General features: G+C 45.1%; 1 protein-coding gene across 8 annotated transcripts in view; it reads left to right on the top strand.

The window, feature by feature from the left end:
- Positions 1-1352: 1352 nt before the first annotated feature.
- The window catches only part of PDE1C (phosphodiesterase 1C), a 509522-nt gene continuing 493733 nt past the window's right edge, over positions 1353-17141 (top strand). For 3 of the 8 annotated variants that reach the window (XM_019443747.2, XM_053897723.1, XM_019443753.2), the window contains exon 1: positions 1354-1509. In XM_019443747.2, the coding sequence (XP_019299292.1) occupies positions 1425-1509 (85 nt within the window). In that variant the 5' untranslated portion in view covers positions 1354-1424. Of the gene's footprint in view, positions 1510-17141 lie in introns of all 8 variants that reach the window. The other 5 variants (XM_019443746.2, XM_019443745.2, XM_019443748.2 and 2 more) reach the window with 3 other exon arrangements.

Here is a 17141-nt window from a genome sequence, read left to right as displayed (position 1 = left end):
GGTGTTACGGGTCCTCTGAGTTGTATGTAGAATACTGTATATGTGTGTACGTGCCTTTTTTTGGAGAGGTCTCTAATTTTCATTAGGTTCTGAAGACCTGTCACTCTCCCTAAACCCCCTAACGTCAACTGGAACCAATTAGGAATATACCTGATTGACTCTCTAAATAAACTTGATTGACTCTCTGACAAGTGTAAATCAATTGTTTCAAATGAGGTTAAGTTAACGGCAGCCCACTAATAGCCTGAGCATAGCACTGTCATTCCACATGTGGCACTGGGTAGACTCCACCAAGGGACTCAGCTTTGGTCTATTCACATTCTCCGGAGTCCCTGACACAGAACAATGCAACTGTAAATCCTCAGCAACTGCTAGCTGGTCGGAGGGAATGATTTCTCCCCGTGTAAATTTTGCCCACCAGTCATTTTAGGTAATGGAAGAACCAATGATTGAGTTGGTGTCATAAAGTGAAATTACTATGTCTAAACGCTGCTGCTTTCCATCTATCTCTTATTTAAGCCTCTGTCGGCCTCAGTTTCCTCATCTATAACAAGAGGGTTGGCTGTCCGATTGGTAAGATCTCTCTTACCTCCCCAAACTCCAGGAGTCTAACGTTTGGCAAAACCATGTTGGAGAGAGCTGGGACCAGCCGTTAGGAATGGGCTAGAACGTGGTTGGGAGTTGCACACCTTCAAACCTCTGTGTGAAATCACACGCGTGGGTTGTTTTGATAATTATCTCTGGCGAGGGACTGTTGAGAAGAAGTAACCTTCTCAGGGATCCAGGCTAGTCGAGGGGACAGCTGCTGGGAGGAAGTGGGCGTGGCGATTTCCCCCGACTTCCTTGTTTGGAGTAAACTTTGGCAGCATCTGACCGGCTTACATGTTTGCTTCCATCTGTTGATGTGCTTTTTGGGAGCTCTCCTGCCTGCCAGAGAAAACAGCTAGAAGAAGCACGACGCCAGATCTTAGCCATTCCCTTGAGTCCCCAAACCCCACCAGCCCCCAGAGGGGGGAAGGCGAAGTTGAGATAGAAACCAGGCGTGCGCGCTGGCTTCAGCGCTCGAGGAGAGTAGGGTGGAAGGGATAGGGATTTCGGCATCCCCCTGAGCCCCGGTATACACGGGTATACACGCCCGGGCGGGCGCGCGTCGCCTCCCTGTCGCAGCGCTCCTCGCGTCCTACCTGGAACTTGGCACCGGGGATGGGGCAGTGGTGCCGCGCACTGACCGCGCCGCGCGCCTAGCGTCTCGGCTGCCTGGCGGCCCCCCAAACCCGCAGCCGGCGCACGGGGCGCACCGGGCTCGCGGCGGGCGGGCGGCGGGGCTGCGGGAGAGCGCGCCGCGCGGCTGGGGGAGGGGACGGGGCCGAGCGCGGGGCTGCGCGCTCCGCCGCGGGGAACCCCGGGACGCCGCCGGCCGAGCCATGACGGACGCCAGCAACAGGAAAGAGGGCTTCAAAAAATGCCGGAGCGCCACTTTCAGCATCGATGGCTACAGCTTCACCATCGGTGAGAACTTTCTGTCCTCCGTCCGACCCCTGGCTCGGGCAGACACTCTGGCCGGTGGCGGGGAGGGTCCTTTCTAACCGGGGGTGGGAGGCGGTCAGGGGTCGGGGCTGGGCCGAGGGGCGCTCGCGAGGGGAGCCCGGGGGAGGGGGGGGGGAGCGGTGACAGTGACCCGACGCGGGGCTGTCCCCGCGGCGCCCCTCCCGCCGCTCTGACCGGGCAGCCCGCTAAAAGCGGCTCTCAGGGTTACACCTTTCTGAACTGCTGTTTCCTCGCTGAGATTTTAGTAACGCAAACTGGAGAGGAGGGATAGAGACGGGGATGGAGGCAAAGAGATGGAGAGGTGGAGCTGGAAATGCTGAGAGAGGGAAGTCAGAAAGAGACATGGGAGAACTGAGAGAGCTACACAGAGACATTCATTGGAAACACCTAGACATCAGGTCAGAAACACAGAGACAGAGATGCCAAGACAGAGACTAATAGAGAGAATGACAGAGTGGTGGAGATAGTGACAGAAACGAGATGCCGAAGTTGAAAGAGACAGACACAGAGATAGAGTCAGAGACAGATTGAACGATAGTTTTTACAAAAGTGGAAACAAGGAGAAAGGGACACAGAGAGAAAGGCAGGTGAGGGAAGTAGGGAGATGGAGAGAGAGAGAGAGAGAGAGAGAGAGAGAGAGAGAGAGAGAGAGAGAGAGAGAGTGTCAATCCAAGAAACCCAGAGACCGCCAGGCACAGAATGCAGACAGGGAGAAATGTATTATGTTACTGAAATGTTTGAAAAAAAGCTGTCCCCCCGTTCTCCGGACCTCCTGTTTCCTTTCCTCCTGAAACCTTTTACCAAGTGGGGTACCAGAGGGATTATTAGAGGTAGCAGGACCACAGGGCTAACCCCTTTGGAAGCTGCATTTGAAGAGATCTGTTCTTGATGCTCTCACTACTGGTTCCGTACTGTGCACTGTTTTGAAACAAATGGTCAGAGGTTGCCTCTTAATCTTCCCAGGAGGTGGGCAAAGCCAGGGAGGCTTCCTTTCTGCAACGTCAGAGTTGGGAAAACAACAGGGCAAAGCCAGGTGCCAAGGTGCTCTATTTCTGTGTATGCTCAGGTCACTGTGGCTTTAAATCTGAACTTAACCCCCAAACCTTTGAATATGAGGGATGTGTTAATTTGCTTTTTGCTGGGCTGCACCGGCTTGCCCCAGGAGCAGGAAATTGCCAGGGGCAAGAAACCAGTGGAGAGGAATTCATCTTTAGACCACTTTTGTTCCTTCTAATGAAGTAGCCCAAGATTTCTGGGGCATGGACTGAACACGTTGCTTCCAGAATTAAGTCTCAACTCCTTAGCCTGCTTCCCAAGGCTCTCCTTTACTGTCCAACTGTCACTTCAAATCTGTATCTCCTACATGCTTATTGTTTGCCCTTGCCCATGCCCCAGCCCTCTGAGCCTTTGCTCTGGCTATTTCCTCAGGCAGGAATGCTGTTTCCCTAACCCTGCATTGAGAAATCTTGTCTCTCCTGCCTCTCACTTGCCACCTCCTGTGCTCTCCTTCCCCATCAGAAAGAAGTTCTCCCTCTGCACTCCCTTAGCTTCCTAGTCCTTTGTGAGAGCTCACACCCTGCCCTGAATCACTCATTTTGGATCTATGAAACTATGTCTAATTGATATATCTTTCACCCTCTAATGGTGATGGTGGCTGTTTGGGAGTTTTTGTAGAAAGGAATTAAATGTTGCCGAGGTCAAAAGTGATTCATTAAAAGGCCATTGTCATGTTAATATTAGTTTTCTTGAATCTGGTAAGAATACGTCTAAAAGTGATTTTTAAAGTTTTACCTGGTAGTTCTTTGTGAGATCTTCTAAAAAGTGTGGCTTCTAAAACCCAGGTTTATAGTGTCATCCTGCCCCACCTAACTCCTTCTGTCCTTTTGCTCCTGTCCTCACAGGAAGAAATGATTTGGCACTATGGTCTGCTAGTTAGGAGGGACCTCAAAAGTGAGCTGGTGAGAGAGCTGCTAGCTTATTTCAGATCTCTAGACATTTATTCAATCATTCCTTTCCATCTGTCCTTCTTCTTCCCTCCTTCCTTCAACAACTGCTTATTGAATTTTACTACATTAAAAGAGACAATTTAACACAATGCCTGCCATATGGTGCACATTCAATAAATGACAATTGTTGTAATTTTTCAAGGCCCTAAGCTAATATCACAGGGTAGTGTATGAAGATAAATCAGACTTAGAATCTGGTATTCAAGGAATTTGTATTCTTGAGGTGATGTCATATGTCCATATATGTGACATATATGTACTAAGTGGAAACTAGTTAGTACCTTAAGAGACATTTTAGGCATTTTAGGCCAATATAGACATTTTAGAAAATACAGATAATCAAAAAGGAAGAGAATCACTTGTAATTGTTGGCTATTTAGTGTCTTTTAATTTTTGCCACAATAATGAAGAAAGACAATCTTTGAGAATATCCATAAAGACTTAAAATTTTTTTAAATATAATTTTTAAAGTTTATTTTGAGAGAGACAGAGACAGCATGAGCGAGGGAGGCTCAGGGATGGGGAGAGAGAGAGAATCCCAAGCAGTCTCTGCACTGTCAGTGCAGAGCCCATGTGAGACTCAGGCTACAAAGTCATGAGATCATGATCTGAGCTGAAACCAAGAGTTGGATGCTTAACCGACTGAGCCACCCAGGAGCCCCTGAGGACATCCATAAATACTTGTGAAGATACATTTCTAGAAGTATAGCTGCTTGGTCCAATTCTATGTATATTTCTAAAGATTTTAAAACACACTGATTGTTCAACTCACCTCTGGAAATACCAGCTTATGTTCCCACCAGCAGTTTGTCAAGCTGCTCGTATTCTCCCATGAATCCAGACACTGTAATTTTAAAAAAAGTTGTTGGTTTGAGAAGTGGACAGAAGTATCTCAATTCCACATGTTATTTTACTTCTTTTGTAAAATTGTCTTTTTATGTCCTTGGCCTATATGTTTTTTCTCTGGGTGATTTTATTATTTATTTTAATTTGCAGTTACTCTTAAGGTACAGTATATAATACATGTTAATTATACATATAACTAATATATTAATTATATTATTAATTACATAATATTATTATACATAATAATATTATTAATATACATAAATTAATATATTAATTATAAATAATATATAATTGTAACACAGTATGTTAATTATGTAACTTACAATTACTTGATATTAATCACATAATTATATAATTAATATATATCAGTAATATATATTATATATGCACATGAACATATATGTCCTGTGTGTGTTTATATATACAGCTATATACATATCCAGGTGACCTTGAACAATACAGGTTTGAACTGCATTGGTCCACTTCTATGCAGATTTTTTCCAGTAAATACAGTACAATACTGTTAAATGCATTTTTCCTTTTTTTTATGATTTTCCTAATAACATTTCTTTTCTCCAGCTTACTTTATTGTAAGAATATAGTATATTGCACATATAACATACAAAATATGTGTTAATCAACATTTATATTATCAATATAGCTTCCAGTCAACAGCAGGCTATTAGTAGTTAAGTTTTTAGGGAATCTAAGTTCTATGTGGATTTTCAGTTGTGTGAGGCATTGGTGCCCCTAACCCCCATATATTCAAGGGCACCTCTCTCTTGCTGTCTTTCTGTCTCTCTCCCTCTGTCCCTCTGTCTCTCTGTCTCTCTCTCTCTATATATATATATGTAGTTTGTAAGTGCTGACTGTCATGTATGTTAACAATATTTCTTCCAAGTAGGAGGACTCATATTCCTACAACATCAATATGTGGCAATTAAGACTTACTTTGAAACATACAGATATCTTGTAGCCCTCACGCATGGTTACCAATGTTAGGGAGAAAAAAATTTTCTCTATCTTTGAAGGCTCTTCTAGTTGAACTAAGAATCAAACTGACATGAGACAGATGAGGAGAAGAAAATTAAACTTAATTATGTACATACTGGGAATCCACACAGACATGAGATTCCAAAGACAGACAGACAAAACGGGGTATATATGCCATCCTGAACTAAGGAGAAGGACATAGGGGTCCTTTCCTTCAAAGGGAAGGAAAGCAATTGACAGGAAGATGAAAAAAAGTAAATGTTTAGTAAACAAATGTTTGCTGGGCCATTCAGAATCAATGAGGCATAGAGAGCAATTTTAACAAACAGACTTCATTAGGCTCCTCTCTGTCTACCACCCCTAGTTCATATCATACTGTAGTCATCTCTGTTGATGGCTCTCTTCCTGGAGCAAACTTTTAGGCAGTTAGGGGGAAGGTCAAAGTTTCTAAGTCTTTGGGCCTTGATTGTTTTCAGCTCAAAATAATCTGCATGCCAAAGTAACACATTTTGGGGCAACATGCCCTTAGCCCCTACACCAGCTACTTACATGGTTTCTGCAGGGCAGAGTAGGTAGACAGTCCCTCTCTTACCATGTGAGAGAAGAATCCTCATGAGATCCTGGTCCCTCCCAGATTGCTCCTTTTCTCAAGTGACTGACATTGTCAATAGGAAACACCTCCTGTTGTAGTCTAGATTAACAAATGCAAAATTTCTAGGTCAAAGGACTTTACTAAAGGAATTCATGTTATGGTACTGGTGATTCAAGAGATTTTTTTTTTAATATTTATTTTTGAGAGAGAGAGAGAGAGAGAGAGAGAGAGAGAGAGAGAGAGGAAGAAAGCATGTATGAGCAGGGGTGGGGCAGAGAGAGAGGGAGATCGAGAGAATCCCAAGCAGACTCCATGCTCAGTATGGAGCCCGACGCTCATACTCATGGCCTTGAGATCATGACCTGAGCTGAAATCAAGAGTCAGACGCTTAACTGACTGACCCACCCAGGCACCCGAAGACATTCTTAATAGGGGAAGCGGATGAGGTCATGGAGGTCTTGGGAGTTCTGCAGGAGGGGATATGTGACCCACCCTGTGTCAAGGTCAAGAATAAAGTTTGTTTGGAGGGCTCCTGAAAAAACTCTCTGTTGAATGGACATTTCTGAACTAAGGAGAGACATCCACTTCTGGTTCAGATTGGCAGGGAGAAGGCTTCAGCTATGCTTTTCACAGGGGTGATACACCCCAGAGGCTGTTTGGGCATACATGGTGCACTTTTGGTAGTTGGATGGTAGGGGGCTGTGGACAGGCTCTAAGACAGTGAGCAAAGCCCAGAGGAATTAAATTTTCTGCAGAGTAAGTAAGGTACAGTCCTGCACAATGAGGAATTTTCCTAAACACCAGTAACATCCCTATGGAGAAAAACTGTGAGGGTTCCCTCTTCCATGGAAGCCTGAAGCTCCTAAAGGAGCCTATGCCCTGGCTTCAGGGACTTTGGGATATTGACGGTCAAGGCTGACTGAGAACTAGTGCCGCCACATGTCATGTGTAGCTGTGCGGTTTGGACCGGGCTCTGAACTAGGTGCTTTACTCAGCTCGTTTGATCACCTTTCCAATTCTGAAAGTTATCTGTTATGACCCCGACTTTAGGAGAAGAAACTCCTAAGACTCTGAAAGGGAATGATTTGCTGGAAGTCACAGGCCAGGAAATAGTAGAGTGGGGTTCAAACCACATCTGCTCTGACCTGTCAGCCCAGGGTTTGCCTCGCACCATGCTGTCTCCCACTGTGTACTTTATTTCTGCCTGAGCCTGAGAACCCATCCATCATCCCAATGAAGAGAGGCCAGGGAGTTTGCCAGGTCTGTTGGGCCAGCACAGGCTGGGGCAACACAAAGTGTTGGAGCTTTGTCACAGGTGAGACTGGGCTGCTCCTGGGAGGAATATCAGGTTTGAAGAAACAAGGTCCGATAGTCTGCTTCCCACCAGGGCTGCCTCATCAGTCTGATCATTCTCATATCCCAAGGCAAATGATTTTGTGTCCTTTTTACATAATTTTCTCAGGTCATGAAGTCAGGTATGTGGTCAAGAGGTCTTGGAAATAAGACGATGAAGGTGAACATGTGCCGTATCAGAAAGCACTGACTGTCATCCAGCATTTGTGATTTGAGTGTTCCATCCCTAGGAAACCATTGAATTTTCAGTTGTAGCAGGTCATTATAATGATTAGTATTAACTGAAGGCCGTATGTTGAAGTTCAAGTGTAATTGGACTCTGGTCAGGTACTTGTGAACTAGCATTTGAATATGGAACAAATGGATTTGGAGGGAGTTGCAGTATTCTTGTTTTCCAGAACTTTCCTTGTCTTCTGGGGCTTGGATATCTATTTGGGTTTGTATTAAGTGCATTCACAGATTTTTACTTTCTCCACAAGGCTGCCTGAAATATAAATACACAACCTTACCCCCAAAGTGAAATATGTTTGCAAAAAAGAAAAACACCTTTTTTTTTTTTTTTTTCAAACCACCTGAGTGGGCCTCACTTGATCTCTTTTGGTACTCCTCACTACTCATTCTACAGATGAGAAAATGGGGCTCCACGAGGGTTCTCACTTCCCTTCTCCCCTCAGTGATGACCTCTAGGGTGTCAGAAGGAAATGGGTGAAGCCATGGACTGGGAGGATGTGAAATGGTGGGGCGCATGGCAAAGAAGCTGCTTCCTTCAAAAATGAAAGTGGTAGTGTGGAAAATTCTAGGCCTGTACAGAAGCGGTGTTGGTAACAGAGGGATGTGTTTCCTGTAGCAACTGCCACTATCTCCTTCACCCTATGTTTCTCTCTGCGGGGTTGTCCCAGAGGAGGAAACACAAGGGGCCCCTAGACAGTAGAGGCCCAGGGGGCTGGAAGTGAGGGTTCCCTGCCACACCCTTGGATTGCAGGAGCTGGGAACCCAAGCTAAGTAGAGGAGGTCTGCTGGTGGATGCTCCTGTCACAGGGCAGGGCTCAGTGGTAAACTAGGCCAGGATGACTTGGCTGCAGGCACCGGGGGTGGGGTCCACTCTCCAGCCCAGGCATAGAAGCCCCTGATCTCCCTTGGTGCATATGGCTCAGAACTTTCTCAGTCCAGTCTGGTCTCAGTGCTGTCTTGGCTAAGTGTCCTGTCTGCCTTCTGTCAGCCTGCTCGTCTGTCTGGGTGGAGGCAAGACCTTTGGACATTGCCTACTTGGTTGGGAGTGATGTTAGGGAGCAAAGAATTGAATAAGGACCCAAGGCAAAATGTTCTGCAGCCACCTCCCAGTACCCACGGACCTAATTCCCTCCTCCTCCCATCTCTGAGAAGACTGGACAGAGTGAGGTGAAGCGGTGTATGGAACGAGGGGGTCACGCCACCGAGGGCTTGCTATCTCTGCTCCGGTACCCGTCTCCCGGACCCCATTCTGCATTTTGGGAAAATCACTTTCTGAGCCTCAGTTTCCTCATATGTGAAATGGGGAGTGTGAGTCTTACTTATGCAGCTGTGGTGAGGATCAGGTGAAGTTATGCATGAAAAGATTGCTTTAACTCTAAAATGCCGTTAAAACGCTTCTTATTATTAGGGAAGACTTCATACTGGTTAAAACTTGTGCCCCCTCTTCACAGCACTTGCACTTCAACAAAGGGAAGCTGTATCTTTAGCTTGAGGAATAAGGCTCTCCCAGTGGGGTTCTGATTGTCAGCCGGCTACTGGAGCACAGTTTTAGGGATATGTGTCAGCAGAGAGATTGCATTTGTGGTAAGAAACCCTGGGCTTTGGAGTCACGCAAGGGCTTATTGTGCTGGCCAGGCAAGTCAGCTAGCCTCTCTGAGCTTCGATTTCCTTCTCAGGACAAAGGAGGTAATACCACCTTCCTTGTGGGTAAGCCACAGCCTGAGGAGTGAAGTGCCACGCATAGCACCTGGCTGTCACACTGTGCCTCTTTTGCTCGGAGTGCCTTCCCTTCACCTGAAATCATGCCGTGACTAGAGCTGGCTCTGGCTGGGAGTGGGTGAGGGTTGGTGGCGTGATCCTGAGGGTTTGTGGGTATGCTCTGGAGCAGGCTCAGAGGTGGATCACTGTTGGCCTGTGCCGGTGTGGGGTGGTGGCCCCCAGGAAGCCCTGTACAACTGTGCTGGCCCCTGACACCAGATAGGAACAAGAGCAAAGTGTGCACTGGGCACTCTTCTGCCATCCATGAACTGATGTCCCTCCCTGGACCACACAGTGTACCTGGAATGTCTACCCAACCTCCACTGACCTGGCAGAATCTACGTGGGGCTATGGAGAAGTTGGAGTAGTTCCAGACTTACAGGAATGACCTTCTGAGCCAGGCTTACGAGTCCGTCCTGGGACGTAGGGAGAAAAAGGGGATCAGGATGGTTAAATTGGACTCAGTAGAGTTTAGAATATAACAAGCTCTGGAGTGAGACACTTGGGGTTCATTTTCCGAACCCCATCTTCCTTTTGTTGTAATTTTGGAGAGGTGACATCACATGGCTAAGCTATAAGTAGACATAATAAGTAGTATCTACCTTGCTGAGTTGGGAAGTTAAATGAGATAAAATGCAAGTGGAGTTCCTAGGCATTGCCTCAGTCCATTCGGGGTGCGGTAACAGAATACCACAGACCAGGTGGCTTAAACAAGAGGAACTTATTTTTCACGGTTCTGAAGGCTGGGAAGGCACTAGCAGATTTGGTGTCTGGTGAGGGCCTGCTTCCTGCTTCATAGATGGCCATTTTCTCACTGTTTCCTCGTGTGACAGAAATATTGAGGGACCTCTCTAGGGTCTCTTTTAAAACGGTGCTAATCCTATTTATGAGGGCTCCATCCTCATGGCCTAGTTACCTCCCAAAGGCCCCACCTCCTAATATCATCACATTGGGGATTAGGGCTCAACGTATGAATTTTGGGGAGACAAACATTTAGTCTATAGCACCACAATCATTGGAAGTTAATAAACATTTGCTGACTATAGCACTGAACTAGGCACTGTGGAAAGGCAGGGGAACCATGGTGGGCAGGGGGAGAAATGCACAGTATGTTGGAAAACACATAGTGGACTCAGAACTGAGGGTTGGGGTTCGTTTCTTACTAACTTGCTCTTTAATGCTCATCAAGTCACTTAACATAGACATCACAGTTTCTCCATTTGCAAATGAACTGGTTGGTTAAGGATACCTCTGTAGTTCCTGCCTCTTGGGAAGGAGGTGAGCTTTGAGTCCTAAAGGCCACCATAGCTTTCGCAGAGTGGGAAGGCGCAGGGGAATGGCTAAATGAGATGCGCTGGGATTTCTGGTGAAAGATGCTTTGCAGAGTTCAGAGCAAAGCAGAGGTAAATTGGATGTAGGACTAGTGAAGAGTTGAAACTATTCTTGGAGTAAGTAGCCTAGATTGTGTGTATATAATTGTATATGATAATTCTCACTCACAGTGAGTTTGATAACCACTGAGCTAGACTCAAGGAAGGAACCAAAGGCAAGTGGCTGTGTAGCTGACTGGACCTTCCAGCCATTTCTTCTTTATGAGATCAAATCCTAGTGGGACATGGGTGGAGATTTCCAGGTGTCTGTCAGCGGGGTTGGGTCCATTCTGGTGGTATAGGAAGTCTTTACGGTTTCAATTCATGTTCCTAGATTTGCTTGTTATGAACAATAAATGTGTAATAGATAATATTTATGGGGGCACCTCGCATGGGTTCTGCCTAATAAATGCTTGCTGAATTTGAGAGGCAGTCTATATAGAGGTTAAGAACATAGATTCTGGAACTTCACTACCTTGGTTTGAATTTTGACTTCACAGTTTATTAGCTGTGTGATCTTGGACAAGTTACTTATCCTTTCTGTATCTCAATGGGCTCATCTGTTAAATGGAGATAATCATATTACCTGTCTCTTGGGTTGTTGGAGGATTAAAAGAGTTAATGTATATCAAGCACTCTGAACAGCATGTGGTACATAGTAAGTTCTGTGTGAATGTTTGTTATAATAGTATTTTTGTGTTATTATTATATATATCCATATATATATATCCATAATATGATGGATATATATATAATGTCATCCATAATGATGACATATTTCTAAAATAACATTGTTATCATGAAGATAATAGTAATAAGCAACTCTGAGTCCTGGTTGATCAAATACTTGTATATACTGTTCTTTGAAAAGCTGTAATTATGACCTTAGTCTTCCACTTTCTGTTGTTCAAAATTGACATTTCCTGCAAAAGACATTCACTTTTGTGTCCTTGGGCATTGGTGTCCTGATGCTGTACAGTTATTTGCGATGAATCCATGGAGGACCTACAAATGTTCCCATCTTTTCAACTAGTTTATCATCTTTAGGATTTAATGTGTCACTTATGATGGCTTTGCAAAGTGAGTCCCTAATGTCCAGGCCCTTTTTAGGTGGTTAGCTCTCCCAGGCCAGGATGGTAGGTGGAAAGGAAAGTGATGCAGAAGACGTGGGCACTAGGCCCAGTGCCAGCCTGTCCTGTCCCTGTGACTGTGGAAAAGAATCTGTTTGAACCTCACGTTCCTTATTTGTACATGGGATAACAATTTCTTCTTTGTTGTGTTGGGAGAGTTCAATAGGATGAGGAATGTAAGAAACTAGCTCACTCTAGGTGCCCAATAATTGGTAGCTGTTGGTTGTGATGATGGAGAGGCCCTGCAATCAGGGAGCGGGCAAGTCTCCCAGGCCCACAGCTGCTTCCCTGGATGGGGCTCACCAGCCTGCCCCCTGGCTGCCTCCCACAGACCCCCACCAGCCACTTATGTTGAGTGCTGGCAGGGCTGCAAGGCTGTCTTTGTTTTAGTATAGGATTTCCAACCAGGCCGGTATCTGGAGTGCCTGCCTTACCCCAGCCGAATTCTTCCAGCAGGGTCTGGGTAATTGGTGCCAGCTGCTCTGGGGAGAGCTGGTTGGCACTTCCTGTGCTGTTTGGCAGGCAGGCTCTGGAGTGTGGTGGGAGCTTGGCCTGAGAACCAGGCCTTCCCCAAGGAGCCCTGGGAGAGGGGGGCTTGGAAGCAGAGTTACTGGAAGTTGGTTTGTATTTACGGGAGCGCAGTATCTGCTGGACAAAGGTCCAAACCACTCAAAATTCCATCTAGGAGTATCAATCCTTACTGGCTCCTGCGGAGGTTTGTTTCTCTGGGAGGAAGTCATATTAATTGATTTGCTTTATCTTTCTGCTTCTTCAGACAGCGTGCTTTCTCTCTTCTTGGTGATGGCATAGAGTATCTCAGGTGTGATTCCATGAGCTTCGAGAAGAAAACAAGAGAAGGATCAGCTATCCTAGACTTGTGTCACTAGTAACTACCAGCATTTGTCTAGCATTTAATAAAGGACCTTTAAGGTGGTCTCATCCGGCTTTTATAAGTGGGGTTGCAAACGGAGCAGTTCCTGATGAGTGAGGGTTTCAGTGCAGGTCTTCAGAGTCCAGGTCCAGCGCTTTTTTCCTGTTTTGTTATTTTTTGGGTTGGAATGCTATGTTGGACCTGCTGAATTATATATTTTATTCATCAGACATTTTGACTATTGGAGATGATCATCTCAAAGACTCATTGTAGTGTATAAGGTAGGAAGAATATCCCTTCTTTTGGACAAATCAGAAGTTGAATTGATGAGCTCTGATGTTCATTCACTATTTATGAGGTGTCTGACTACTCTCTTTACCTTTCTGAACCTTGTAAAGTAAGAATAATAATATCTGTGTATAAATATGACATTTATAAAATGTTGGCCCAGTAATGATACCATCCCAAGTGTTTATAAATCTTAGTTACTTTGCCTTCCCTTTTCTTCTTCCTTAGTTCATGCCAAACCTGAAGGTATTTTGGCTGACTTAGATGCTGACCCTGTAGTCATAAAGTATGGCTCATTGTGTCTAGGGACTCATCTTTCTTAAACAGTTGGGAGTTACTTTACATTTTCAAATTTTGATAAGTTAGTCAGCATTGAAGGGGAATCCAACATCTCTTAAAGAGGGAGCCAGCAGGACTTTGTGCTGAAGCAGGTCCCCAACCTTTGCTGGGCCCCAGGGAAACCCAACCTTCCAAGATGCCTTTTCTTCCTTTCTCATCTGGGTCATTCATGAGGCCAACTATTTAAGACAGTGAAAAAAAGTTTAAAAGATGTAGAATTTAGGCCAGTTTTGTAAGACTCTCAGCCTAGTCTTAGTGATGATTTCAAGGAGGCTGTTTTTTGGGGGGTGATTATGCAGTTATTGTGCAAGTTATTGCCCCTGTGTTGATGATGATAAAAACAAGGTTTTACTATTTGTGAAATACTTTCCCAAGTATCAACTCATTTGATTTACCAGTAACCCTGCAGGAAAACTATGAGCAGCTCCATTTTGCAGGTGGAGAAACTGGGGCTTCAAGAAGTCAGAATGACTTCAGAACAAGTGATTCAAATCCAGTTTCTTCATTTCAGAAAGCTCAGGCACCTGAAGCAGTAATTTGGGAACCACTTTTCCTGTGTCCCCATTCTCCATCTCATCTAAGTAGCCATCAACTCCTGTTGATTTTCTTCTCTAAACTTTTTCCTATTCATTTTCCCCACCCCCACCTCCCCTGCAGTAGTTCATACCCTCTTCTTCTCTCACTGAGTCATTGCAATATTTCCAATGGTAGGAGGAGGTCTCCCTACCTCCCAACTGGCCTCCCTCCACACTCTTCTCAATACAGAAAATAGAATATTCTTTTGGAACATACAACTGATCTCTCTGCCCTCTAGTTTAAAACTGTCCAGTAGCAGACTTCTGGGGAAGATGGCAGGACTTCTGGGGAGGATGACAGAATAGGAAGATCCTAACCTCATTTGTCCCATGGATACAATTAGAAAACACCCACATCAATGTAAATAACCCAGAAAATGACCCAAAGACTGACAGAGAAGACTCTCCACAGCTAAATGTAGAGAAAAGCCACATCAAAGTGTACCCAGTTAGGAGCTGAATGGACCCATGGAGAGCGTCCATAGGAGGGAGAGGTGCTGTAGATGCAAAGAGAGGAGGGAAACAGACCCTCACATCAGGCACCCCAGACATGGGGAACTAGCATGGGGAAGATGAATCTCTTCATCACATTTAACTTTGAAAACCAGAAGGGCCAAATTTTGTGAAGTCCTATAATCAGCTGGGCTTAAAACCTAGAACTTTAAAAATCAGCGGGCTTGGCTCTTGGAGAGCTGGGAGGGGGATGGAAAACTGAGTCCCTGCCCTTAAAGAGACAGCACAACAGTCCTGTGGAGATACATCATAGAAGCCCCAGGTTGAAAAGCACCTGGGGTATATGGGAGGGCGATTTGTTTCCTAATCTCAGAGCATGTGTTGGAGGGACAAGGATCATTTGGAGACTCCTCCAGGAACAAAGCACCTGGTGGGCACCGTTTTGCTTCTTTGCCCTCCAGCATAGACACATAGACACCTGTGGGAACCAGCATGATGCCAAAAATCACTACCTAACTTGCTAATACTGCTTGCTGTGCCCCTGTGTGCTTCTGTGGATCTACCTTCTCCAACTCCCTACCTCCTGGGCCTTTCTGGCACATGCACCTTGCCTCCATGCTCTCCTAAGGACTGATGCCCTTCAGTCCTGTGGCAGGAGTTTTCTGGAACAGCTCCAGGTCTCCTCCAACAATAGACCTGTGCAGACCTAACTAACACTGTGTGCCCTGCCCCTGTGTTCTCCTGCTGTCCTTCCCCCTCCAATATGCTCTTGACTGGAGCCCATCCAAAGTGGTGCCACAAGCCTAGCAGTGTGTAAGCAGCTCTGACAGGGCCTGGTACCACTCCAAAGTGACTCCTGCCCTGAGCAGGTAACCACACACACCAGCTCAATTTCAGCCTTATCAGTGGGCTGGAGGAAGACATCTGATCTGATTACAGGCACCACCCCAAAATGAAGACTTCTCAAGAGACAACATGGAAAGCCTACATGGAAAACTACATGTCTTGTAGTTCAGTGCTACTGACAAATGCCTGGTCTGCCTCAAGTCAAGCCCAAGGCAGCCCCAGACTGGCCCATTAGCAACACAGGGACCAAACCCTGTCCACAATAGGCAGAGGGCCATTGCAATCAACTGGACTAAAAGCAAATGAAACTCAGCCACAACAGTAGGGAGCACGCAATACACATAAGAGACATCCCTGAAGCACCAGGTTCTGGTGAACAGGGGATGTTACACTGCAAGGCACTACAAAACCTCTTTTTCATAAGGCCACTACTTTAAGAGCAGGAGAGGTAGCTAACTTTCCTAACAGAAACAGACACAGAGAGTTAAACAAAATGAAGAGACAGAAGAATGTGTCCCAAAGGAGAGAACAGGACACAATCACAGCAAGAGAGCTAAATGGAATGGAGATAAGTAACATGCCTGATAGTGAATTTAAAGTAATGGTCATAAAGATATTCATTGGACTTGAGTAGGGGGCTTCAGTGAGACCCTTGACAAAGAGATAGAAAACATAAAAAAGAACCCGAGATGAAGAACTCAATAACTGAAATTAAAAATACACTACATGGAATAAACAGTAGAGTAGAGGAAGCAGAAGAATGGAACAGGGACCTGGAGGACAGAGTAATGGAAAAACAATCAAGCTGAACAGGAGAGAGAAAAAATAATAATAAAAACTTAAAATAGACTTAAGGAACTTAGTGACACCATCAAGTGTAGTAAGATTCACATTATGGGTATCCTAGAAGGAGAAGAGAGAGAAAAAGGGGCAGAAAGTATATTTGAATAAATAATAGCTGAAAACTTCCTGAGTCTGGGGAAGAAACCAGAAATCCAGATCCAGGAGGCACAGAGAGCCCCCAGCAAAATCAACCCAAGGAGGTTCACACCAAGACAAAAAGTAGTGATAGAAAAATTTAAAAGCAGAAAGAGAAAAGACAACAGTTACTTACAAGGGAAACCTCATAAGGCTGTCAGGGGATTTTTCAGCAGAAACACTGCACACCAGAAGGGAGCAGCATGATATATTTAAAATGCTGAAAGAAAAAACCTGCAGCCAAGAATACTCTATCCAGCAAGGCTATCATTCAGAATAGAATGAGAGATAAAGACTTTCCTAGACAAACAAAAGTTAAAGGGACTCAAGACCACTAAACCAACCCTATAACAAATGTTAAAAAGGACTTTTTGAGTGTAAAGACCATAAATAGGAGTAAGAAAAGTAGGAAGCTCAAAAGCAGTAAAATCAAGTATATCTATAAATATCAGTCCAAGGATTCACAAAATACAAGGATATAAAGTATGACACCATATATCTAAAACTGGGCAGGGGGAGAAGAAGAGAAAGAATGGGTTCAGAGGGATGCCTGGGTGGCTCAGTTGGTTAAGGATCCAGCTCTTGGTTTCAGCTCAGGTCATGATCTCATGGCTTTGTGGGTTTGAATCCTACTTTGGTCTCTGGGCTGGCAGTGTGGAGCCTGCTTGGGATTCTCTGTCTCTCCCTCTCTCTCTGCCTGTCCCCTACTCATGTTGTCTCTGTCTCTCTCAAAATAAATAAATCAACTTTTTTTTAAAAATAAAAGAATGGGTTCAGGGGCGCTTGGGTAGCTCAGTTGGTTAAGTGTCTGACTCTTGGTTTTGGCTCAGGCTATGGTCTCACAGTTTGTGAGTTCATGCCCCATATCAGGCTCTTTGCTGTCAGAACCTGCTTGGGATTCTCTGTCTCCCTCTCTCTGTGTCCCTCCCCTGCTCTCTCTCTCTCAAAAATTAATAAATGA

Source organism: Panthera pardus, unplaced genomic scaffold, assembly GCF_024362965.1.
Source record: "Panthera pardus isolate Hobbes unplaced genomic scaffold, ASM2436296v1 HiC_scaffold_8, whole genome shotgun sequence".
In the NCBI taxonomy this organism is placed as follows: Eukaryota; Metazoa; Chordata; class Mammalia; order Carnivora; family Felidae; genus Panthera; species Panthera pardus.
Note: the sequence above shows the minus strand (reverse complement) of the source record. Positions and strands in the feature narration are given on the sequence as shown.